Source organism: Antedon bifida, chromosome 9 (assembly GCF_963402885.1).
Source record: "Antedon bifida chromosome 9, ecAntBifi1.1, whole genome shotgun sequence".
Classification (NCBI taxonomy): Eukaryota; Metazoa; Echinodermata; class Crinoidea; order Comatulida; family Antedonidae; genus Antedon; species Antedon bifida.
Window position 1 is genome coordinate 16,970,602 of NC_136234.1, and position 19,678 is coordinate 16,990,279.

The 19,678-nt window shown below is 30.6% G+C and overlaps 2 protein-coding genes across 7 annotated transcripts in view; one reads left to right on the forward strand and one right to left on the reverse strand.

Moving 5' to 3' along the window:
* The window catches only part of LOC144851630 (glycoprotein hormone beta-5-like), a 234,143-nt gene that overhangs the window by 82,079 nt on the left and 132,386 nt on the right, over positions 1-19,678 (reverse strand). The window lies entirely within an intron of this gene.
* The window catches only part of LOC144851617 (EH domain-binding protein 1-like), a 54,078-nt gene that overhangs the window by 2,592 nt on the left and 31,808 nt on the right, over positions 1-19,678 (forward strand). For 5 of the 6 annotated variants that reach the window (XM_078709167.1, XM_078709170.1, XM_078709168.1 and 2 more), the window contains exons 2-9: positions 2,663-2,705; positions 4,611-4,670; positions 6,776-6,943; positions 17,784-17,841; positions 18,045-18,293; positions 18,377-18,433; positions 18,562-18,746; positions 19,198-19,418. In XM_078709167.1, the coding sequence (XP_078565293.1) occupies positions 6,840-6,943; positions 17,784-17,841; positions 18,045-18,293; positions 18,377-18,433; positions 18,562-18,746; positions 19,198-19,418 (874 nt within the window). In that variant the 5' untranslated portion in view covers positions 2,663-2,705; positions 4,611-4,670; positions 6,776-6,839. The remainder of the gene's footprint in view (positions 1-2,662; positions 2,706-4,610; positions 4,671-6,775; positions 6,944-17,783; positions 17,842-18,044; positions 18,294-18,376; positions 18,434-18,561; positions 18,747-19,197; positions 19,419-19,678) is intronic. The other variant, XM_078709172.1, reaches the window with a different exon arrangement.

A 19,678-nucleotide genomic window follows, 5' to 3' on the forward strand; every position in this document is an offset into this window, starting at 1 on the left:
CATAGAAAAGTGTCCCCTGAATAGGTGTGTCCTCTGAATAGGTGTGTCCCCTGAATAGGTGTGTCCCCTGAATAGGCATGTCCTCTGAATATGGGTTTGCTGTATTGTTTATATTGTGGTCCCTTAATATTATATTAATTATTGTCCCTTGTTTGTTTCACAGAATAATGACAATCTCCTCAATAGGAATTTCCAAACGTTTTGGCTACTGTATTTTAAAGTTTGGTTTTATTTAATACTTTTTAGACTTATAAAAAATGAATGATTCATTAATAGCATCCTTATCATTGCTGTACATCTTTTTGAATTTTTGAAATTAGAGGAAATAAAATTAATAAATAATTTAACAGTAACGGAAAACAATACTAAAATATAACATGCCGAAAGGAGATTTGTGTATTAATAATTTAAAATTGTTTTGAATTTAGTTTGAACTATGCTTTTAAAAAGTAGTACACAGGTTATAAACTTAGAGCTCTTTAAACCATATCAAAATCTATCTAAACTAGATACTGTTTTTAAATGGGATGATTTTTGAAGTTCTAAATTGTTAATTTTCAATTTGCAAATTTGTACCATAAATGAATCAGAAACCTAGGATACTTTTCTCAGCTGTTTCGTAGACAGTGAATATACATTTGACTTTAACTGGGAAATGATAAAGCCACGTCACCGAATTTTAGGTCAGTTTAGTATTAAGCTCTGTCTACACTATCAAACTTTATGTGACAAAAAAATGCAATGTGCCCATATATAGACATGATGATGTTTGATAATGTAGACAGAGCTTTAGATTTTCATAGTACAATTCATTTTGATAATTATATGCAGATCTCAAGTGTATTATGAATTAGACTAATCAGACTTCTTAATTAACCGCTCAGACAATTTTGAAAATAATTTGCATAATTAATCTGCTCTGATTATGTCATCAAAATGTATTTTGATTTGATTAAGATACAGTACAGTACATTTTATCATTATATCATGCTTATACTACAGACACAGAAGAAATTCTACGGTAAAGTGCCCGGTGATAGAATGAAAATGAATTAATTAATTTAATAGGAAATCTGTGAGAATGAGGAAAAAACGCCCTAACTGAGATTTGAACCTTCTGCTTAATATGCATGTGTCCTAACCATTAGACCACTGAGGTTTTCATTGATATTTTTTAGAATTCGATTGGATAGCGACTCGGACTCTTTAACACCCTCAGTGTGGTAACGCAAAACATCTGCACTTGTATTTATTTCTTTTTCCCAGCCAATTCCAATCTTAAATCATACTTCATTCGATTTTGTTCACTATCACTGATTTTTAAATTCTTAATGCTTAATAATTTATTTAATAATTTATTTAATAATGTTATCGGTGGGTTGATGGTTTCCAATTTCTCTCTACATTAACATTCATCAAAAGTGTAGTGAAATGTACATTTTAATATTCACTAGCCTGTACCATCCTGTATTTCAATATTTTTGTGTTTACTAGCAGCACAGCAGCTTTTTAGTACTGTAGGTTAGTTTTGTATAACGCAACACAAAATGTACAGTATAATAAACAGCAATCTGGAAAGTATTCTTTGGTGACAATGTTAATTATGCATAATATTGGGCGTTTCTCAGAAACATCCACACAATACATTGAGTATTAATTCATAATAATCAATTTTACATAAAGAGTATGTTTTTCTTTTGTCATTCGTTAAATATTGATTCACATTTTGTTGAGTTATTGTTAACAAAATTAGGATGAGCCAATATTAGATAATACATCATTGTTTACCTGGACAATAACATTATCATTGTTAGATTTAATTTGATTCATCATAGAACTATGTACTGAAGCCAAATACAGGGACGTAGCCACCAGTATGGTTGGTAAGGTTTCAACCTGACCACTTTTTCACAGAAGCCTATTGACAACACTGTGGCTTGAATAGAAATGGTTTACTTTTCTTGCGAAAACCGCACCACTTTATTGCATGTGGCTACATCACTGAAATAAGATAATTAGATAAAAAAAAAAGTAGAAAAAGTGTTTATCAGCATTCAAATGTTGTTATTACTAACAGTATAGTAGAACCCATCATAAATGAACGAGATGATATATTTTAACATTAAATGGCAAAATAATAGGGGTAAGACTGGGAGGAACATTTAAAGGAGATAAATGAGGCCTAAGCTCTGTCTACACTATAAAACTGTTATGACAAAAACAGTGTGACATGCCCAAATATGGTAGTGATGCTTAAATATGGTAGTGATATGATATCATCATGTCCATACAGTATATGGGCACATCACATTTTTTTTGTCACATAAAGTTTGATAGTGTAGACAGAGCTTTATTAAGGGGATATTTTATTTTAGGATAATTATTTCAGGATGCTGTGAAAAATGTATGTCTTCACCAGACGAAAACACATTAAATATTTAAAAATAAATCTATAACATTCCTTATTCATTCAATGAAAGCCCAACCCAAATAATTAATGTAATGATACCCATACAGCATATCCTGACTTGTTGTTATGTTACACAGTGCTATAAGTATTGACTCAGCCACACTATATTCTATGTACTATATGAAATACTGATGTATGCCTATTCACTGGGATGTTATGATAGTTGATTTTACCATTGATTTCTCTTTTCAGGTTATTGTTCAACTGATGTTGTGAGTACTATTCTATACTATTGGTAATTATATTTTTATGTATTATTTTTATTTTATTTAAAACTATTTTTATATTGATTGTGAGGACACTAAGTGGGTCATGTCAAATTATTTTGCTGCAGTAACTACATTTTTAATGCAATAAATGTATGATTTTAATTTGTGATCAATGTAGAAGTTTATGAGCAATAAACAGTGTTTATGATATTAATTTTGACATGGTCCTTGATGTGGTAAATAATAAGGCAGTTTTTGTAATAATACTGTACATTATTCTATTAATTACAAAGGTACAGTATTTAAGGACTATTTAAAGCTGTCTACATTATCAAAGTTTATGTGACTTATGTGATTTGCCCATATATGGACAAGATGATATATCACTACCATATTTGGATATCATACTTGTAGTGTAGACAGAGCTTTAGATGCCAATTATGAAAGAAATAAGATCTGTTGATGTGTTCTCTCCCTTTTCCAGTGTACTGTTGATGAGATCGTTACCAATTTGTAAACCCTGTATAAAATCCTTTACACAATGAGAGTCTCCCTAATACTTTGAGAGTGACTATCACCGTCAACAAAGAAATTGTCAAAAAAAACCCAAGAATTTAGCCAAACTTTATCACCGATTCCAATTTTTCAATTGTCATTATCCTAATTACTGTAGCATATAATAAAGCATTAGATATTTGGTATATTATTATATTTTTTTATTGCAGTTTAAAAACGATTCTTTAATCAGCTGATTTATGTCAAACGGTCAGGGACATATTATTAAAAAACCCTTTGTCATAATCATAATTGTCACTTCCCCTCAGTGGACAGTCTCTAATTTCTCTTTCTTTTAAACTATAGTCTCATGTTTTACTAGCCTATATCTTTTTTGCTTCCTAATTTTCCGTATTTCTATGTGATATTATAATTATAAGACTTGCTCATTGAGAACTGACGACGAGAGAACATAAAAAAAAGGTAAAGGTGTCAATTTATATGCAGATATTAATGTTCCAGCTAACTATAAATAACTTGTATTATTAGCTTATATTCACGGTTTCCTGTACTTCATATTGATCAAGACTTTTTTGTACATGGAAATATTTACAATAAAATCTCATTTTAAAATTTTGCGTTGTGAAGATGTGTCATGAAGATCTACAAATTTACACTGGGCCATGATAACATGATAAAAATGATTTTTTTCCACACTTACGCAAGCAACTGTACAATTAAGGGTTACATTTTGTAAGTAATGTGTTAAATTTTTATTGTATCCATGACCTTAATATTAAAATGTACCAATTTATACTCCATGATAAAGATAAAAATGATTTTTTTACACACTTATGCAAGCAAATGTACAATTAAGGGTTACATTTTGTACATAGCATGACCTTATTAAAATGTACCTATTTACATTTCATGGTGAAGTAAGGAGAAAGAAAAAAAAATGTAGTCTCAATAGTTGACATTAAAGACAAGTATAATTATTGTTTTCATTGTCTGACCTAATTTGATGACTTGTTTACTAATTGTACGATTAATTGTTTCCCCGATTTGCGCAGGGGATATGGAAAATCTCCGTCGATTAGCTCATGTATCACTTCATTTCCTGGAAATCCAAGGGCATTCCTTTAGGAATTTATTTGAATTGTATTGGCATTATGGAATTAAGAATTTTGGTTTATTAGTCTGGGAAATTAAAATGATAATTTAACATTCATGTATACACGTAGAAAGCAATGTTAAGTTAATGATTTAATTCTAGATAACCTTGTAAAAGGGGTGAACCGTGTTATGTGTCGATTCGCACAATCGCAAGGAAAGACAAACATGTGATCATGTATGTGATCATGTGCTTTTGAAAAGTTTGCAGACATACACAAATAGATAATGTTGGTTTTATTACTATAGTTTTGATCTTTCAGATTTGATTGGACAATACTGTATTTCGATAACTGACAAGGAGATAAAAAGTGTACAACCATGTAAGTAAATTGTTTGTTTAAAACGCTATATAAATATATTAACATTAATAGGGGTGTCACAAATAAACTTGAATTGAATAAAATGTGAACGTTTGAGGAGCATATCATTTCAGTGTCTTGCCTAAACCAGACACATTTTAAAACTGACAGCTTTAATAATAATAATAATATTCGTTCTTATATAGCGCGTATTGCACAATGCTTCTAAGTGCTTCACATTATTACCCCAGTCATTTTTTTTGCTGAAACATTTTTTGGAAACATACTCCCATCATCTAATTTATAGGTCCATGCTCCCATAATAATGCAGCTAGTATTCAGCGCAAAGTTGTATCTTGATCTAACCGGGTACCAATTTATACACCTGGGTGGAGAGAGGCAAACGTAAGTAAAGTATCTTGCCTAAGGATAAAAGCAATGCAGCACGAGTTGGATTTGAACCACAATCTCACGATCAGTAGTCCAATGTTCAACACACTGCGCTACACACCCTCTTTCCGTGGTGAATTCAACACTGGAGAGGTTTAAATTGGGATATGAAAAAATGAAAAGGTTTAATTTATATCAGTGATTCACGCAAGAGATACACCAAATCAATTACCAATTATAAAATTGATTGATTTGGTTAATATTCTTAAATAGTACCGCAATTGGATAATCTTTAAGCTAATCCCTGCTTTGACCGTTTGACCAATTTGAAATTTGACCACAGAATCTCTCATTCGTTATTAATTAATACATTGGTTTTATCCCTAGACAAATTAAACTCTTGCGTTTCTCGTTTGACCAATGCTCAATAGAATTCTCGTGAAATTTAAGATTGTCTGTTTATGATTAACGCTATTAAGTATTACTTCGTTAATATAAGTCTTTGACATTTTATCATTATATTCCAATCTTGTGAAATTTGATTCAAATTTACAGTTGAACTAATAGACCTACATTATTTGTATCCAACAAATTTCAATTCACACTCTATAGCGGGGAGCCAGCCACTTAAAGAATGGAATATGAGACAATAAGAACATTGACAAAACAACCCACACTTTAAACCCACTACAAACATTTCTTTATTTTGAATTTAATAGATGTATTGTCCTCCAAAAACATGAAAAAATGACGATTGATAAAATCAGACTTTGAATAGGCCGTTTTGCAGTTATAATACAGTTATTCACTTTTCACTGTAAAAACAACAAATAATGATTTTACTTATAAAAAGACAATTTTAACCAAAAACCATTGTCTGACAGATAATTTAAGTAGTTTTTCCTTTCAAATAACATTTTTTTAGGTAAATAATTTTTTTGTTCCAATCCAGTTTTTGGTCAAAATGAATAACTATTATGTGAAATTAAAATTGCATATTCAACAAAAAATGTTAAAACAATTATTTTTTTAGAGGGACAAAAAATCTTTAAATAAGTTACTATGCAGCTACGGGTATAACCCAACCCTAGGCTAAAAAGCACACCCCCAACTTAAAATCAATTTTTGTATCTTTGTGTGTATATTCCCACACACCAAATTGGACGTGATTTTTTATTCAGAGCAGTGGGCGTAAACTCACTAAATTATTTATCAACTGCCTTTTTTGAAAAATATCTTCATTTATTCATTCAAGTTGACGATGATACAGTTATGAATGTGTGATATTCATTTATTCAAATTCATCTTTTGTAAACATATAACATTAATTATTAAATTCAACTGTAAACAAACGCCAATATGAAACTAAAATACACCACAATTATTGTTTGAATGATGTAATTATCATATATGTTGTGATACTTATTCATTATGCATGCATTTGACATATTGTGTTAACAAATCAAATATTTTATTATGTTTGTAATTAAGAATTGTTGAATATGTGACATTAGATTGTTGAGGCTACGGATTATCACACTACAATGTATTTGAATCGTAAAATATATCTGAATGTGCTCTACTCTTATTGAGAGCTCATTTTAGTGCCTGTGGTAAATGGGGACAATTTGGGATCATACATTTTCGGGGAAAACAATCTTTATCTGACATTATCATCTATTTAAATTTAACTTGTTCTTTCCAAGTAAAGCTTATTGAACCTTTTTTTTTTCTAGATGCAGCGTAAACAACAAATTCTTTGATCGTTATTGAGTGATGAGCCGATAATTGTCTGCAGCTATGTCTTCTGTTTGGAAAAGATTACAGCGGGTTGGGAAGCGGGCTGCCAAGTTTAAGTTTACCTGCTCGTACCATGAACTGCAACTCAAAGCAACTAAGAAATGGTAAGTTTATAGTCGTATAAAATTGTTTTACATCCCCCCCCCCCCTATTAAAATTATCGTGCCTCACTCCCTGAAATAGGAAAAAATATTAATAATATTATTATTATAATATTCATTCAGAGGAATAGCTGTTCATTTTCTCAGAAACATAATATTATTAAAGGCTATCCATAATAATAAGAATAGCACTTTCCCTAGCACCTTGTTGCAATAGGTGTCCATTTAAGGGGCCCCTAAGGCGCTATAAAAGTTGTTGTGAGCAGGCTGTACAGTATAAAAACAAGTAGTTTGTTGCAGTGATGATAGTGCGTATCCAACTGATGTATTTAATGGGTATTGAAAATAAAAGGAGTTAACAATTTATCAAAATTAAAGTGAAATGAGCAATTATGAAATTGTTATTATTGTTATATATAAAATATATTCTGTGACATTCTGTAAGGTGACATTCTGTAAGATGACATTCTGTAAGTGACATTAGTTAAGGTGACATTCTATAAGGTGATATTCTGTAACTGACATTCTGTAAGGTGGCATCCTATAAAGTGACATTCTAGGTGATATTCTGTAAGTGACATTATGTAAGTGACATTATGTAAGGTGATATTCTGTCAGCTGACATTATATAATGTAAAACTCTGTAAGGTGACATTCTGTCAGAGTCTGTTTCTGCTCAGTAACACCAGATAACAGTTACAGTGATGTAGCCACAAGAAATAAAGTGGTGTGGATTTCGCAAGAAAAGGGAAAAATCTCTGTTCAAGCCACTGGGTTATCGAAGGCCTCTGTGAAAAATGGTCAGGTTAAAACCTTACTATACCGTACTGGTGGCTAAGTCCCAGAATTAACATTAATTTTACATTGCATGCAGCTAAAAGATGCGGTAACTAGTTATGGCATTCACATTTTTAATAAATAAGTTTTTATAGTAAATTTATTTATTTATTGTTTGGGTTTCATCTGTCAGAATTGCTTTCTCATTTATTATGTCAAGCTAAATAGCAGCTCAGGAAGTGCAGAATTCTATGAAACTGTTTGTCACTACTTCCGAGTATATCCCCAACCCATATTTATAAATGATATATTTGTGACTAAACATGAAATTTTGAATCTGATTTAAAATATATATTGTCCAACATTTGTTGTTCCTTTTCAAATCTGTAGTAATGTTTTAACAATCAACTTCATGTGGCTAAACCACTCTACGCCTTGTGATACCTTCCGCCAATTTGAAATATTTTTTTTTTATTTGAAAACTTGGCAAGGAAGCTATCACATTGTTTATTTGTCTGTGAGCATGTGCAGAAGGTTGTTATGCTCTATCGCTTTATTTGGTACTGTGTTGTGCCTAGTATTTCATAAAAATCTTGCTTCTGTCTATTTTCATTTAGGATATGACTCACCGTAGGGCCTATTTTAGTATCACCTGTTTCACCCCATTTGGTTCATCTCGGTTTATGATCAATTCTAAATTTAGCTTGTCCATAATTATATCCTTTGGACTTTATCACTTAGCAATCATATCAATTGTTTTGTTGTTTGTTATAACTGCTAGGTATACAATACCTTACTGTAGTCCAATTGAAGCTATGTTTCCATACAAAATACAGGGTTTCTTAAGGCCAACTCAGACAGTGACAAAACGTCTTTTCGGGAGAAGATTAAACTTGTTTAATGTTCTACTGACAACCTAAAAACTACTAAAGGCCAACGCTATCTCAAGATGAATTGTCTTGTCAGGATTCAACTCGGACAGCATCAACGAGTCAAGCTGTTTTGCCGTGCCTCATCGCACGATGCTGTCTGAGTTGGCCTTTAGATCTACTTGAAAAATAAAATCTAAATTTGTCCACTGTTTTTTTTTTTTTTTTTTACCTCCCTGCAATTCTCATCTGTCATTTTATTCATAGGTTTTATCTTTATTTATAAAAATTATTTGATAATATTTTTTTCTGTATAATTAATAATATTCCAAATTTGTGTTGATGTGTTCTTGTCATAAAGACTTTGATGTTTTTTAATTAAATTATCAAATAATGTATGTTTATGAATGGAATGGTACAAATAATGCCATTACAAACTTCGCCAGGTAACTGAAACTGATATTCAAATTCAAATTCAAATTCAAATATTCTTTATTCATCCTCACTCATGAAAATATACAACAACAATATATGAGAACATAAAAAAGATGAAAAGGAAACACATAAAAAACTCAAAAGAGCTTGATTAGTTGTGTCCCCCTACGTCCCTAACTAGCCTAAAAACTAAAACATAAATAATAAAAAAGCTAAATCCTGCAACAAGTATTATTTTTAAAATTATTTGTAAAATGATAATAAATGTTCTTTAAACAATGATTTAAATATATATATTCAATTCCATGTCTTGTAGAGTGGTTCCCAATAATTAATCAATATCACACAAATGATCTAAAGCTTTAAAATTTAAATACTTTTTATGGTCTAAATTAGTACTATCCAAAAATGTACTTTCATCACGGCGGAAAGTACAAAATAGACGGTGCTGTTGGATTTCTAAAGTAATTGGGTTTTTTTATATTTTCAGTAAGCGAAAAGATGGGAAAAAAACAATTGTTAAATAGTGCGTACTATTGCATGCCATGTGACCCACAATCGTTCAATCAAATGACACGAAATTATTTAGGTGTTATATAAAAAATAATATGTTTAATGTTCATAATTCAAATGACGTTAGCAGCAGTTGGAATGTACTCCAACACTACTGAGTTATGTCTGTTGGAATTTGTACCAAGTGCAGTGCATAATTTAACTCTAATAGCCGGCCCTGTAATAATACGATTTGCAATGAAATTAAAGCACTTACTGCATCTCAGGAGAGTTTAGTAAGTGTTTTGGTACCTTTTGGCAATTTCAAACACCTTAAAATGCATTTTGTCACATTTGTAAAACGTTTGTTTATAATAACTATACGAACAGGGTGGTAATGTTGATATCTTGACATTAAACACCTATTTTACGTAACTAATAGACTACCTTAGTGAATATATTTGACCCATTGGGCATAAATATCGTTACATGGGTGGAAACAAAACCTGGAAAATGTTCGCTCTTCATCACCTCTGACCTGCTGACTCCTGGGTCATCCAAATCTATAATCTTTTATAATGTCAAAAAAAGTTGGATATTTGACCCCAAAAAAACAGATCAGACATTATCTTTACCATCATGTTGTATTAAGTAGGTTACGACCATTCCCTAATTTTTTCTGTTGTCATTATTTAATTTTTTGTATAATATTAAAACTATCCTATATAATATAGTAAGTGTTTATGAGGAAAAGCAAAATTGGAAGTGAGCCCTCTGTTGGTGAAACTCCCAAACCACTCACTGAAAATGTGTCTATAGAACGTCTAAAGACATTGAGAAAGTACTTTCTATGGATTAGTACCAACTTATTGTTTACATTTTCTTTTTAAGATTAATCATCAATACATTTTTAAAGGATGTAACATGTATGTGTATAGTAATAATCATTTTACTTTTAATAACACTGTATATATATATATAGTGGAACCCGTCTTTTTGGACAGCCATATAATATTAAAAGAAAACTTTACCATGAAATGAAATAGGGGAACGATAATATATGTTTTAACACTATGACCACCCCTTATTCAGAGGACACTTAAGGGGACACTTTGCTGGTCCTTAAAATGTCCCTTTATTATTTTCTACTTTATGTACTGTATTGCAAATATGTTGGATAGCTTTCTTTCTCATATTAAAAGAATGGCTTAAGCTCTGTCTACACTATCAAACTAGTTTGACAAAAAAAGTGAGATGGGCCCAAATATGAATAAAATGGCATCATCATGTCCATATATGGGCACATCACACTTTTTTTGTGACATTAAGTTTGATAGTGTAGATAGAGCCTTAGACATCTTGTATTTAAATCCAACAATAATAATGGCCAATTTATCTATTGTTGATCCTTTAATTATCGTTATCTTAATTATACATAAAAGAAGTGTGTTTGGTTGAGTATTCCTGTCATTAAACATGGATTTGGACTATACTTTTAATAATCCCATTATTGGACAATGATAATTATGTTTGCTAATTGCAGGATTTCTTCCCTTTATTTTTTTTCCCAATTAAAAACAGAAAAAAACAAAAACAGTTTACAAAACACAAACCATGGAGAATTAAATTAACTATTTCTCTATTCACAAAGTATACTAAAAAACAGCTACTTAGATAATAATATCATATTTATTTTATTAATCCAAAGGCAAATTACTGAAAAAAATGACAATGCTGTGGGTATCAGAGTGGCTGGATCTCAATGGAGATACAAAATAATCTCAAAGCTAAATAAAAATGATAAAGTAAACCAGAAAAATTAGCTTCATTTTATTTATTTTTTTGTTTTATGTCAGATTAATAAGATTATATAATTATTTAAAACAATAAGCATATCATGAAATAATAGTAATTATTTTTTAACAAATTTTAAAAACATGTTTACTTCTTTTGGCGTCTTATTGCTGAAAAACACCATTAATACAAAAGTAACGTGTAGAGACGTATTCTACTGGGAACAATACAAGTGATAATGGGGTACGTAACACTTCTCTCTATTCCAATCAAGACACAGTACTTCAAACAATGCCTCTGTAAATAACAATAGAAAACAGGTGAATCAATGGGCTACTTCGGGTAATCAATGCCCCATAAGTATAGATCTGTCCACTCTTCTTAAACAATTAGCAATCTCCATTGCAGGTAGCCAATTTGCCCTCCCCTTATCTATTGTATAACTTATTGATTTCCGACTTTTTTCCAGCAAAACAACACATATTCTGTGTCTGTTTTGTTATAGAAAAAGCTTGTTTTTTCCCCATCTCTATTCTTCTGGTTACAATCTTCCCTCCTTGATGTCAAATCTTAACTTGGAGTGTGGGATTTAAGGGAGACCGTTAGGGTGTTAGTTGAAGTTGGACCCATAGAGGATTAGTCAAGTTACCCTTTTATAGTAAATCCAAGTAGAACATTAGATTTGAGCAGATTAATTGATTGGATTGGGTATCAGATAGATTAATTTAGGAAAGAACTTTCAGTATTTGATTTGATTGATAGATTAGTGGTTTACTACTACTTTGCTTATCAATTCCAGGGTTCTAAGTTCAAATCCTTCAATGTTCTAAGTTTATTCTGACATCCAATTTAGCACCCAATACATATAGCCTCTTTGACTAGGAGAGAGACTTGGTTTTCTCAATAGTGGAGGAGGTTGTCTCTGTTGGTTGATTTAAACAATAACAAAAATGTATTTCTTTGCTATAATAGTTCAATATGTTTATATACAGTATGCACCATTTATGACTAAAGACACTTGTAAATAAATATATGTATTAATGTGCTTTAGATTGAAAAAAAAATATGGAATTGGCCACCTAACCAGCATATTTATAACCTTTTATTTTCTAAAAACAGGACTATAAAGTAAAACAGGTACTACATATATACCTGTTTTTATCCTGTATAAATATGTTGTAAATTAATAAAATAAAATATTTATACATTGGATACTTTGTTTGGTCCCTTAATATGAATGTCCCCTGAATAGAATTGCTGTACTACACTGTCCCCAGCTCATTTCTGATTATAGGTGACTGAGCATGGTTCTACTGTAGAATGCATATATTTGTACTACATACTTTAGATATATTCTTGAACTGACTCACTACTAGCTAAGTATTGTGTTTCCATTTTTGTTTAGTTAAATAGATACAAGAAATATGTTTGAAAGCCAAATACAAAAATCATTATTAGTAATGTATTATTATGGTTGTTTTAGATTTTCTGTTCATATATCGTGTATTGTAGGGACCCTCATGAGACAAGTTTTTGCTTCTAATGAGAGTCCTAGTTTTTCTTACAGTAACTGAATAAATGTGGAATAAATAATATTTAAAAAAATTAAAATGTTAAACTAATAATGAGGTGCATTCCATTCTTCTACTGTACTATTAATGTAATTAAAAACATTTATAATAATTCTGTCAGAATGTATCATGGATGCATTTTACAGTAACCTGTTATTTTGGTTATTTTTCACTTAGTCAAGGTACATTTTACTGGTCTATTGTTTGAAACTTGAGTGACGTTACTATTGTACAAAATAATAAAACATCACTTTCAGTTGATGTTGTGCTAGAATAGATACATTGTATAGAACTGACTTTCCATGTTGTACTAACTAGTCCTGTTATGAATACCGGACTAGTAGCCCATTCACGCTTTCCCTGACCTGGGAATTTTAAACAATTCAGTTTGATTTTGTACCTTAATGAAGCAACGAAAGAAACTCCTTTTTCAATAGGTTCTTAAACCCCCTTTTGTTATATTGTTTCTTTTAATGAAAAGTAAATCTTTAGAAAACTCTGTTCCATGTTCTTCATTATTAGTGAGAAACAACTGACTATCTCTTCCATTCATGATGTCTGGCTTTCCATAGTGATTGCCTCTTTTCAAGCGGCAGAGGTTTTAATCTTCAAAGGCCGAGTTAATTAGTATGGTATTATTAAGATTTGAGGTGGACGTTTTTTGGCACGGATACCCACGGAGTACTTAGCTTTTAATAGTGTGTGGTACAATAGGTAGTCTCCAGCCATTCAATTTAGACAGTCTACACTTTTGGTTAATTAGTTGAAGTTTTTTCATAGCCGTTTCACTGTATAGTATCCAGGGTATGTTTAGAAGATTGAGATGTAGTAAACAGGTATAGAACATAACATCCCCTCCGTAAAATGACTAAATGTAGTCAGAAAATATAGAATACCAACTAAAGCTCTGTCTAAAAAAAAGTGTGATGTGCCCAAATATGAATATCTCAACATTAAACATTATATTTTCCATGGTCTTGAGTTAAGAAACATATTATCAGAGAGAGTTTGTTGTACAAATTGCACACATCTACTGTATCTAATACACATGTGGTATCAAAATGATCGCAATTGTACTGGAAAGTTTTTCCAATCCAAATTATATTCAATAATGTTTTTGTTATTTTCCTAGAAAAAGTAATGTGATTTTTTAAATAAATTATCTAATAAGAATTGTTTTCATTCATAAATGATTTTTATTAATTCATAAAATAGTCATTCTATTTTTATTTGAATATTTATCAAGAGCGCCTTCAATTGTCTGTTTTTGCATAACTTTTTAACCTTTCAAGAATTGTTTTGTTTGAAATCCTATTATAAATTTGGATTTGTTTTAAGGTTTATTTCTTCATATTTCAAATTTATAAATCAACCTCGAATACTAGTTGCTTAAAGCAGATGTTCCAAAGAGAAATTTGTTAAACACTCATTTTATATTGCTGGATTAAACATCATTTGTTCATAATTAATAAGCATATAATTATGTATGTATTGCTTGTTGTTGATATTAATCATTTTAGTAACTAATGATCAGGGTTGTGTAAACGTATCCCGTTGACCAATAGCAGGTGACAAGCATATGTTAGCTTAATCTCCATCCAGACTCCGTTTTCATTTTGCGAACAATGATATTGGAAAATCTTTTGTAAAAGTGGCAATGTAGTTAGGTGTTTTGCTTACTAATCACAGAGTCTTGGGATCAAATCATAATCATCAGGATTTTTGGTATGGCCACATAAATGTGACCTCTAATCTGTAGACACTCTTATTGTTTAGGTCTTTCAACATAAATGACTGTAGTAAAGTCAGTTTTGGATCCAGAGGAATATCCACTCTTTTGACAAAATAAAACTACTTTTTAATATGTACAGACTATTTTAGTCTGTATTCTGTACATATTAAAAAGTTGTACATAGTCTGTACATATTAAAAAGTAGTTTTATTTTTTCTGACCGCAACCAATAATATATAATAATATTTTGTTTATATTAAAATATTATGTTAGCTCTCCCCTGTTAAAAAAAATCCTGGCTCTGGCTTCTCACAAAGTTGGATGTGGGCTTATACACGAATGAGGTTTACAATAAAGTCAGTTTGTTTGTTAGTTCACCGTCTTATTCGGCAAAGCATGATGAATATTCTACCATTTTGCCATCAGCGTAGGAGGTCAAACTCAGAAAAAGTACCTTAGTCTTATTCTTTAATGAGGATTAGGCCTTTGACAGTATTTACCAACCCCCTAGCATTTTACCAAATTCAAAGGGTACAGAAACAAGTTGTATTGAAAATTGGCACCTTACACAAAGCTTCAAACCAACACGCAAGACAAGTGCCTAATGTGTGTTCACTTCCGAGAGGTGTCGAAAGAAAAAGAAACACCCGGGGTGGTTGCGGTGTAGTTTAAAAGACAAATTGTATCGCATTTTATGTACTTTATGTAAGGATTGAATTTTGTGTACGATCTTCTTGTGTCTCCTTATTTATGTACAGTATTCAATTTAGTCACCATTTATCATTATCACTATTATTATTATTATCACTATTATTATTATTATCACTATTTATTTTCATCACTATTTATCATAATCACTAAATATCATACAGGTATCTCAACACTATTATCACTATTATTATTATTATCACTATTATTATTATCACTATTATTATTATTATCACTATTATTATTATCACTATTATTTTCATCAATATTATTTTCATCACTATTTATCATAATCACTAAATATCATACAGGTATCTCAACACTATTTATTATCACTATTATTATTATTATTATCACTATTATTATTATGACTATTATTTTCATCACTATTTTCATCAATATTTATCACAATCACTAAATATCATACATGAATCAACACTATTATCATTATCATTGTTATCAATATCATTATCACTATTAATGATCATTATCACCATCATCAGATTCATCATTATTAGAAAAATATTTATTTACTTATTGGTCCTATTGGTATCAGTTACTATCCTTAGTGGTGCAACCAAAATAAAACCAATACATGAGGTACATAGTAAAAGCAAAACATAACAAAACATAAATAACTATGAAAGTTCATCATGGATGAATATGAAATAAATAAAAAGTTCCAATAGCTATTCAATCAAACCTAAGCTATTGTTGCTTTGATGTTAGCAGAAACCAAATTCAAACGTTTCCACCGAATTATTATTTATATCAATAAAAAGACAAATTGTATGATTGTACTGAGTTTGAATACTTAGCTTACTCAAGTTCAATTTGTTGTATTAAAATCTTATTGGCATAAGCAGACTAATCCTCCGTTTAGTATCAACCGCAACACCGGCATTTAAATCCAGAGGTTACAACGCATAGGTGTTAAACATTTATTACTTAATTCCGTATTAATGGGCGCGAATTTATTTCCAAATGGGTATAAATTTGGTAAACAATTTAAATAAATTGGATCAGATTAAGACTTAAATAGTCCACTAATCTATCGCCTCATGGATGCTGACTTTCTACCTTACCTGGGTACCTTTAATCTGCCTCTGTAATGGTGTTATACCTCTAAGGGCTAGACTTTATAAACCACTTAACTTTAAAAGAATATTAAAGTTAACTTTTTGTTTTAAGCCTCTTACATTAATTTCAGTATTGAATTATATGTTGTAAGTTAAATTCTGTTGTAAGCGGGTTTGTGGTTCTGTCTGGGATTGGTTAATGTAGTTTTCTTTAATATTGTGTTGCCACAGGACATAAGATACACTGAATACTATTACTAAAGTTAACTTTTTGGCTAATTAAGCTACTTACATTATTTTCTTATTATTTGATTATATGATGTAAAGAAGTTACATTCTATTAAGTGGTTTGGTCAATTTTATTAAATAAATAAATACAAATTATTAAAGGTTCTTTTGTCCAATGACATTGATGTAGCTATAGTATGAGTTAATTTGAAACGATAAAGATGAGGAAATCTGTGAGAATGAGAAAAAGTCAAAGACCAAGATTCGAACCCAGAACCTTCTGTGTGATATGCAGATGTCCTAACCATTAGACCACTGGGGCTTTCATGGTATTGTTTCAACTCGATTGGATAGCCTCTCTTTAACATTCTCGGCATGGTACGGTAGATACTAGAAGACTAATATTTTGTAAATAAAATAAGAGATAAAATAAGTAGAAATTTCAATAGTAAATCTCAGTATATGCGGTACTCGATAAGAGGGTAAGACAGGCTCTTACTTAGCCATAGGGATTTAGTTCCCTTTTGTATTTCCTGCAACTTACTTTGTAATTGTTTGGTGTTGTTTATGATGTTTTTGGAAATAAAGAATAAGATTAAAAATATCTTATCATTTATTTCGGCCAAAGATATTGAAAGATATTTAAAAACACATTTTTGGGAAAAAGAAGTTAAAAATATAGTAAAAATTGTCAAAGCTTTTTTTTTGCTAATTTTATTTATATCTCCTTTGTCTTTTTTGAAGCAATTTGCATTGGATTTATAGTTAAAATAATACTTTTATTTTGTCGAAAAATGTTTTAGAGTTCTACTATTTATTCTATCTAACTGTTGAAGGTTATTGTACTATTTTATCAGCATGTTTATTATCAAACTTATCAATAATTGTTGGTGTGTGCTCTAACCATGATCATATCTCAACAAACAAAATTGAAAATTGTCGTTGGTATTGGCATTGCCCGTCGGCGCTTTGTTTTGTTACCTCACATCAAAGAGTTTTGTTAATATTAGAATTTAGACCAGGTTTTCTTTTCATTCCAAGGAAAATAGAGTTTCCTGTTTTTTGTTGATAGATAAAATCATATTAAAACCTGTAAAAAATGTTTATTATTGACAGTTGATGGGTGAAATTGTTATAATTGTTTTTCTTTCTTCATAGGCAACCAAATAAACTAACTGTGGTTTGGACGAGAAGGGGCAGAAAGAAACCTACAAAAGTATGTTTTGTTGAAGTTATGGAAAATAGTTAAGAATCATAAAACAACACTAAAGTAATAACAATGAAAATGAGGTTTTCAATTACAACTGCTGTGTATTATAATAAATCTATTACACTATAATATCCATAAAAAAAATTAATATAATATTTAATAACATTATTTCTGGTATAAATAAAATATATTTTTTCCTTTTCTTGCAGTTACATCAATGGGTACCTGGTATCAAGGATCCCTACAGAGGGTCTATCGTTTGGACAGTACCTGAAAATGTAGAAATTACTGTTACTCTATTTAAGGTGGTTATATTATATATTTCACGCTTTTTACATTTTTCTGTTTTGTGTGATTACAAATTCTTAGTAAACAAGCAAAAACAAAAAATTATTTTAAATGTTTTAAATGTCTGGACAGTAGCTGAAAATGTAGAAATTACTGTTACTCTATTTAAGGTGGTTATATATTTTACCATTTTTACATTTTTCTGTTTTGTGTGATTTACAATTTTAAAAAATTGTTTTAAATGTTTTTAAAGGAAAATCGACCTGATGCAGAATTTGAAGATAAAGAATGGACTTTTGTCATAGAAGATGTAAGTTGACAGTAAATTTAAACAATTTCCTTTATCCTAAATTAATTATCAATTATCCAACTTAATTTTACCTTCCTGATATTACAGCACTTTGATATCATTAAACTTTGTCCTATTAACTATTTTAGGAGTCAAAGAAAGGCAAAAGGAGACCTCTTGCGCAAGCTACCGTAAACATGAAAGACTTCGCCACATTGCTTCCATCGCAAGAATTCAAAACCATTAAACTACGACCGATAAATGGCAAAAGATGCGAGGAAGCAAGCATTAAGTTGACAATGTCGTGTATGTTAATTAAGGAGGGATCCGCAATGTAAGTTCTATTTAATTTGATGGTCTTATTTATTGAGTCATAAAAAAAAATTTAGCCTCATAAACTCACCTATTACAGGATGGATAAACTATAAGTCATTTGAGACTTAGGGAGTAGATTAGAAAAAGTTGTGAGTTACAGGCCTGGCAGTAGGTCAGGATTGAACCCTGGCTCTGGGATTGGAAAGTAAGAATGTTTAACACCAAGCTACAGCGCCACTTTATGTCCTGCAGACATTTTTCTGCAGGATTAAAACCCCTAAAGCTCTGTCTACACTATCAAACTTTATGTGACAAAAAAAATGTGATGTGCCCATATATGGACATGATGATGTCATATCACTACCATGTTTAAGCATATCACTACCATATTTGTGCATGTCACACTTTTTTTGTCAAACTAGTTTGATAGTGTAGTCAGAGCTTAAGTCTATTTTAACTCCTTGTTATAGGGACGATGATATGCAGAGTTTAGCCAGTATATTGAGTTTTCATCAACCAGACATCGCGGACATGGCTGATTTTGACGATGAAGACGACGATGACGATGAGATCACTGATAAAGAATCGGCAATGAAGATCTCAGAGATCGCCAACTCGATCAATCTGCTCTCGGAACTAGAAGATGAAAGTTTGAATCCTGTTGGGGATAGTGGCGATGAGTTTGGATCAGGTTGGTTTGAAATATCGTTTTTTATTATTTCCATTCTATGCAATTTGATGTGATGTGAATCCGGACTTGTTCCGTTACGTTTTTTACGTTTGGCTTCATTCGTTTTGTATGCAATCCAAAATAATACAGTGTGAATGGTTTTATACTTAAACACTACATTTTTTTTATCTCATCCGGAATCTCAGCTCTATGCCAATGTATACCGTTAGATTTAGCCATAGAGATATTACAAAATCTGTATGATTTAACATTCATATTAC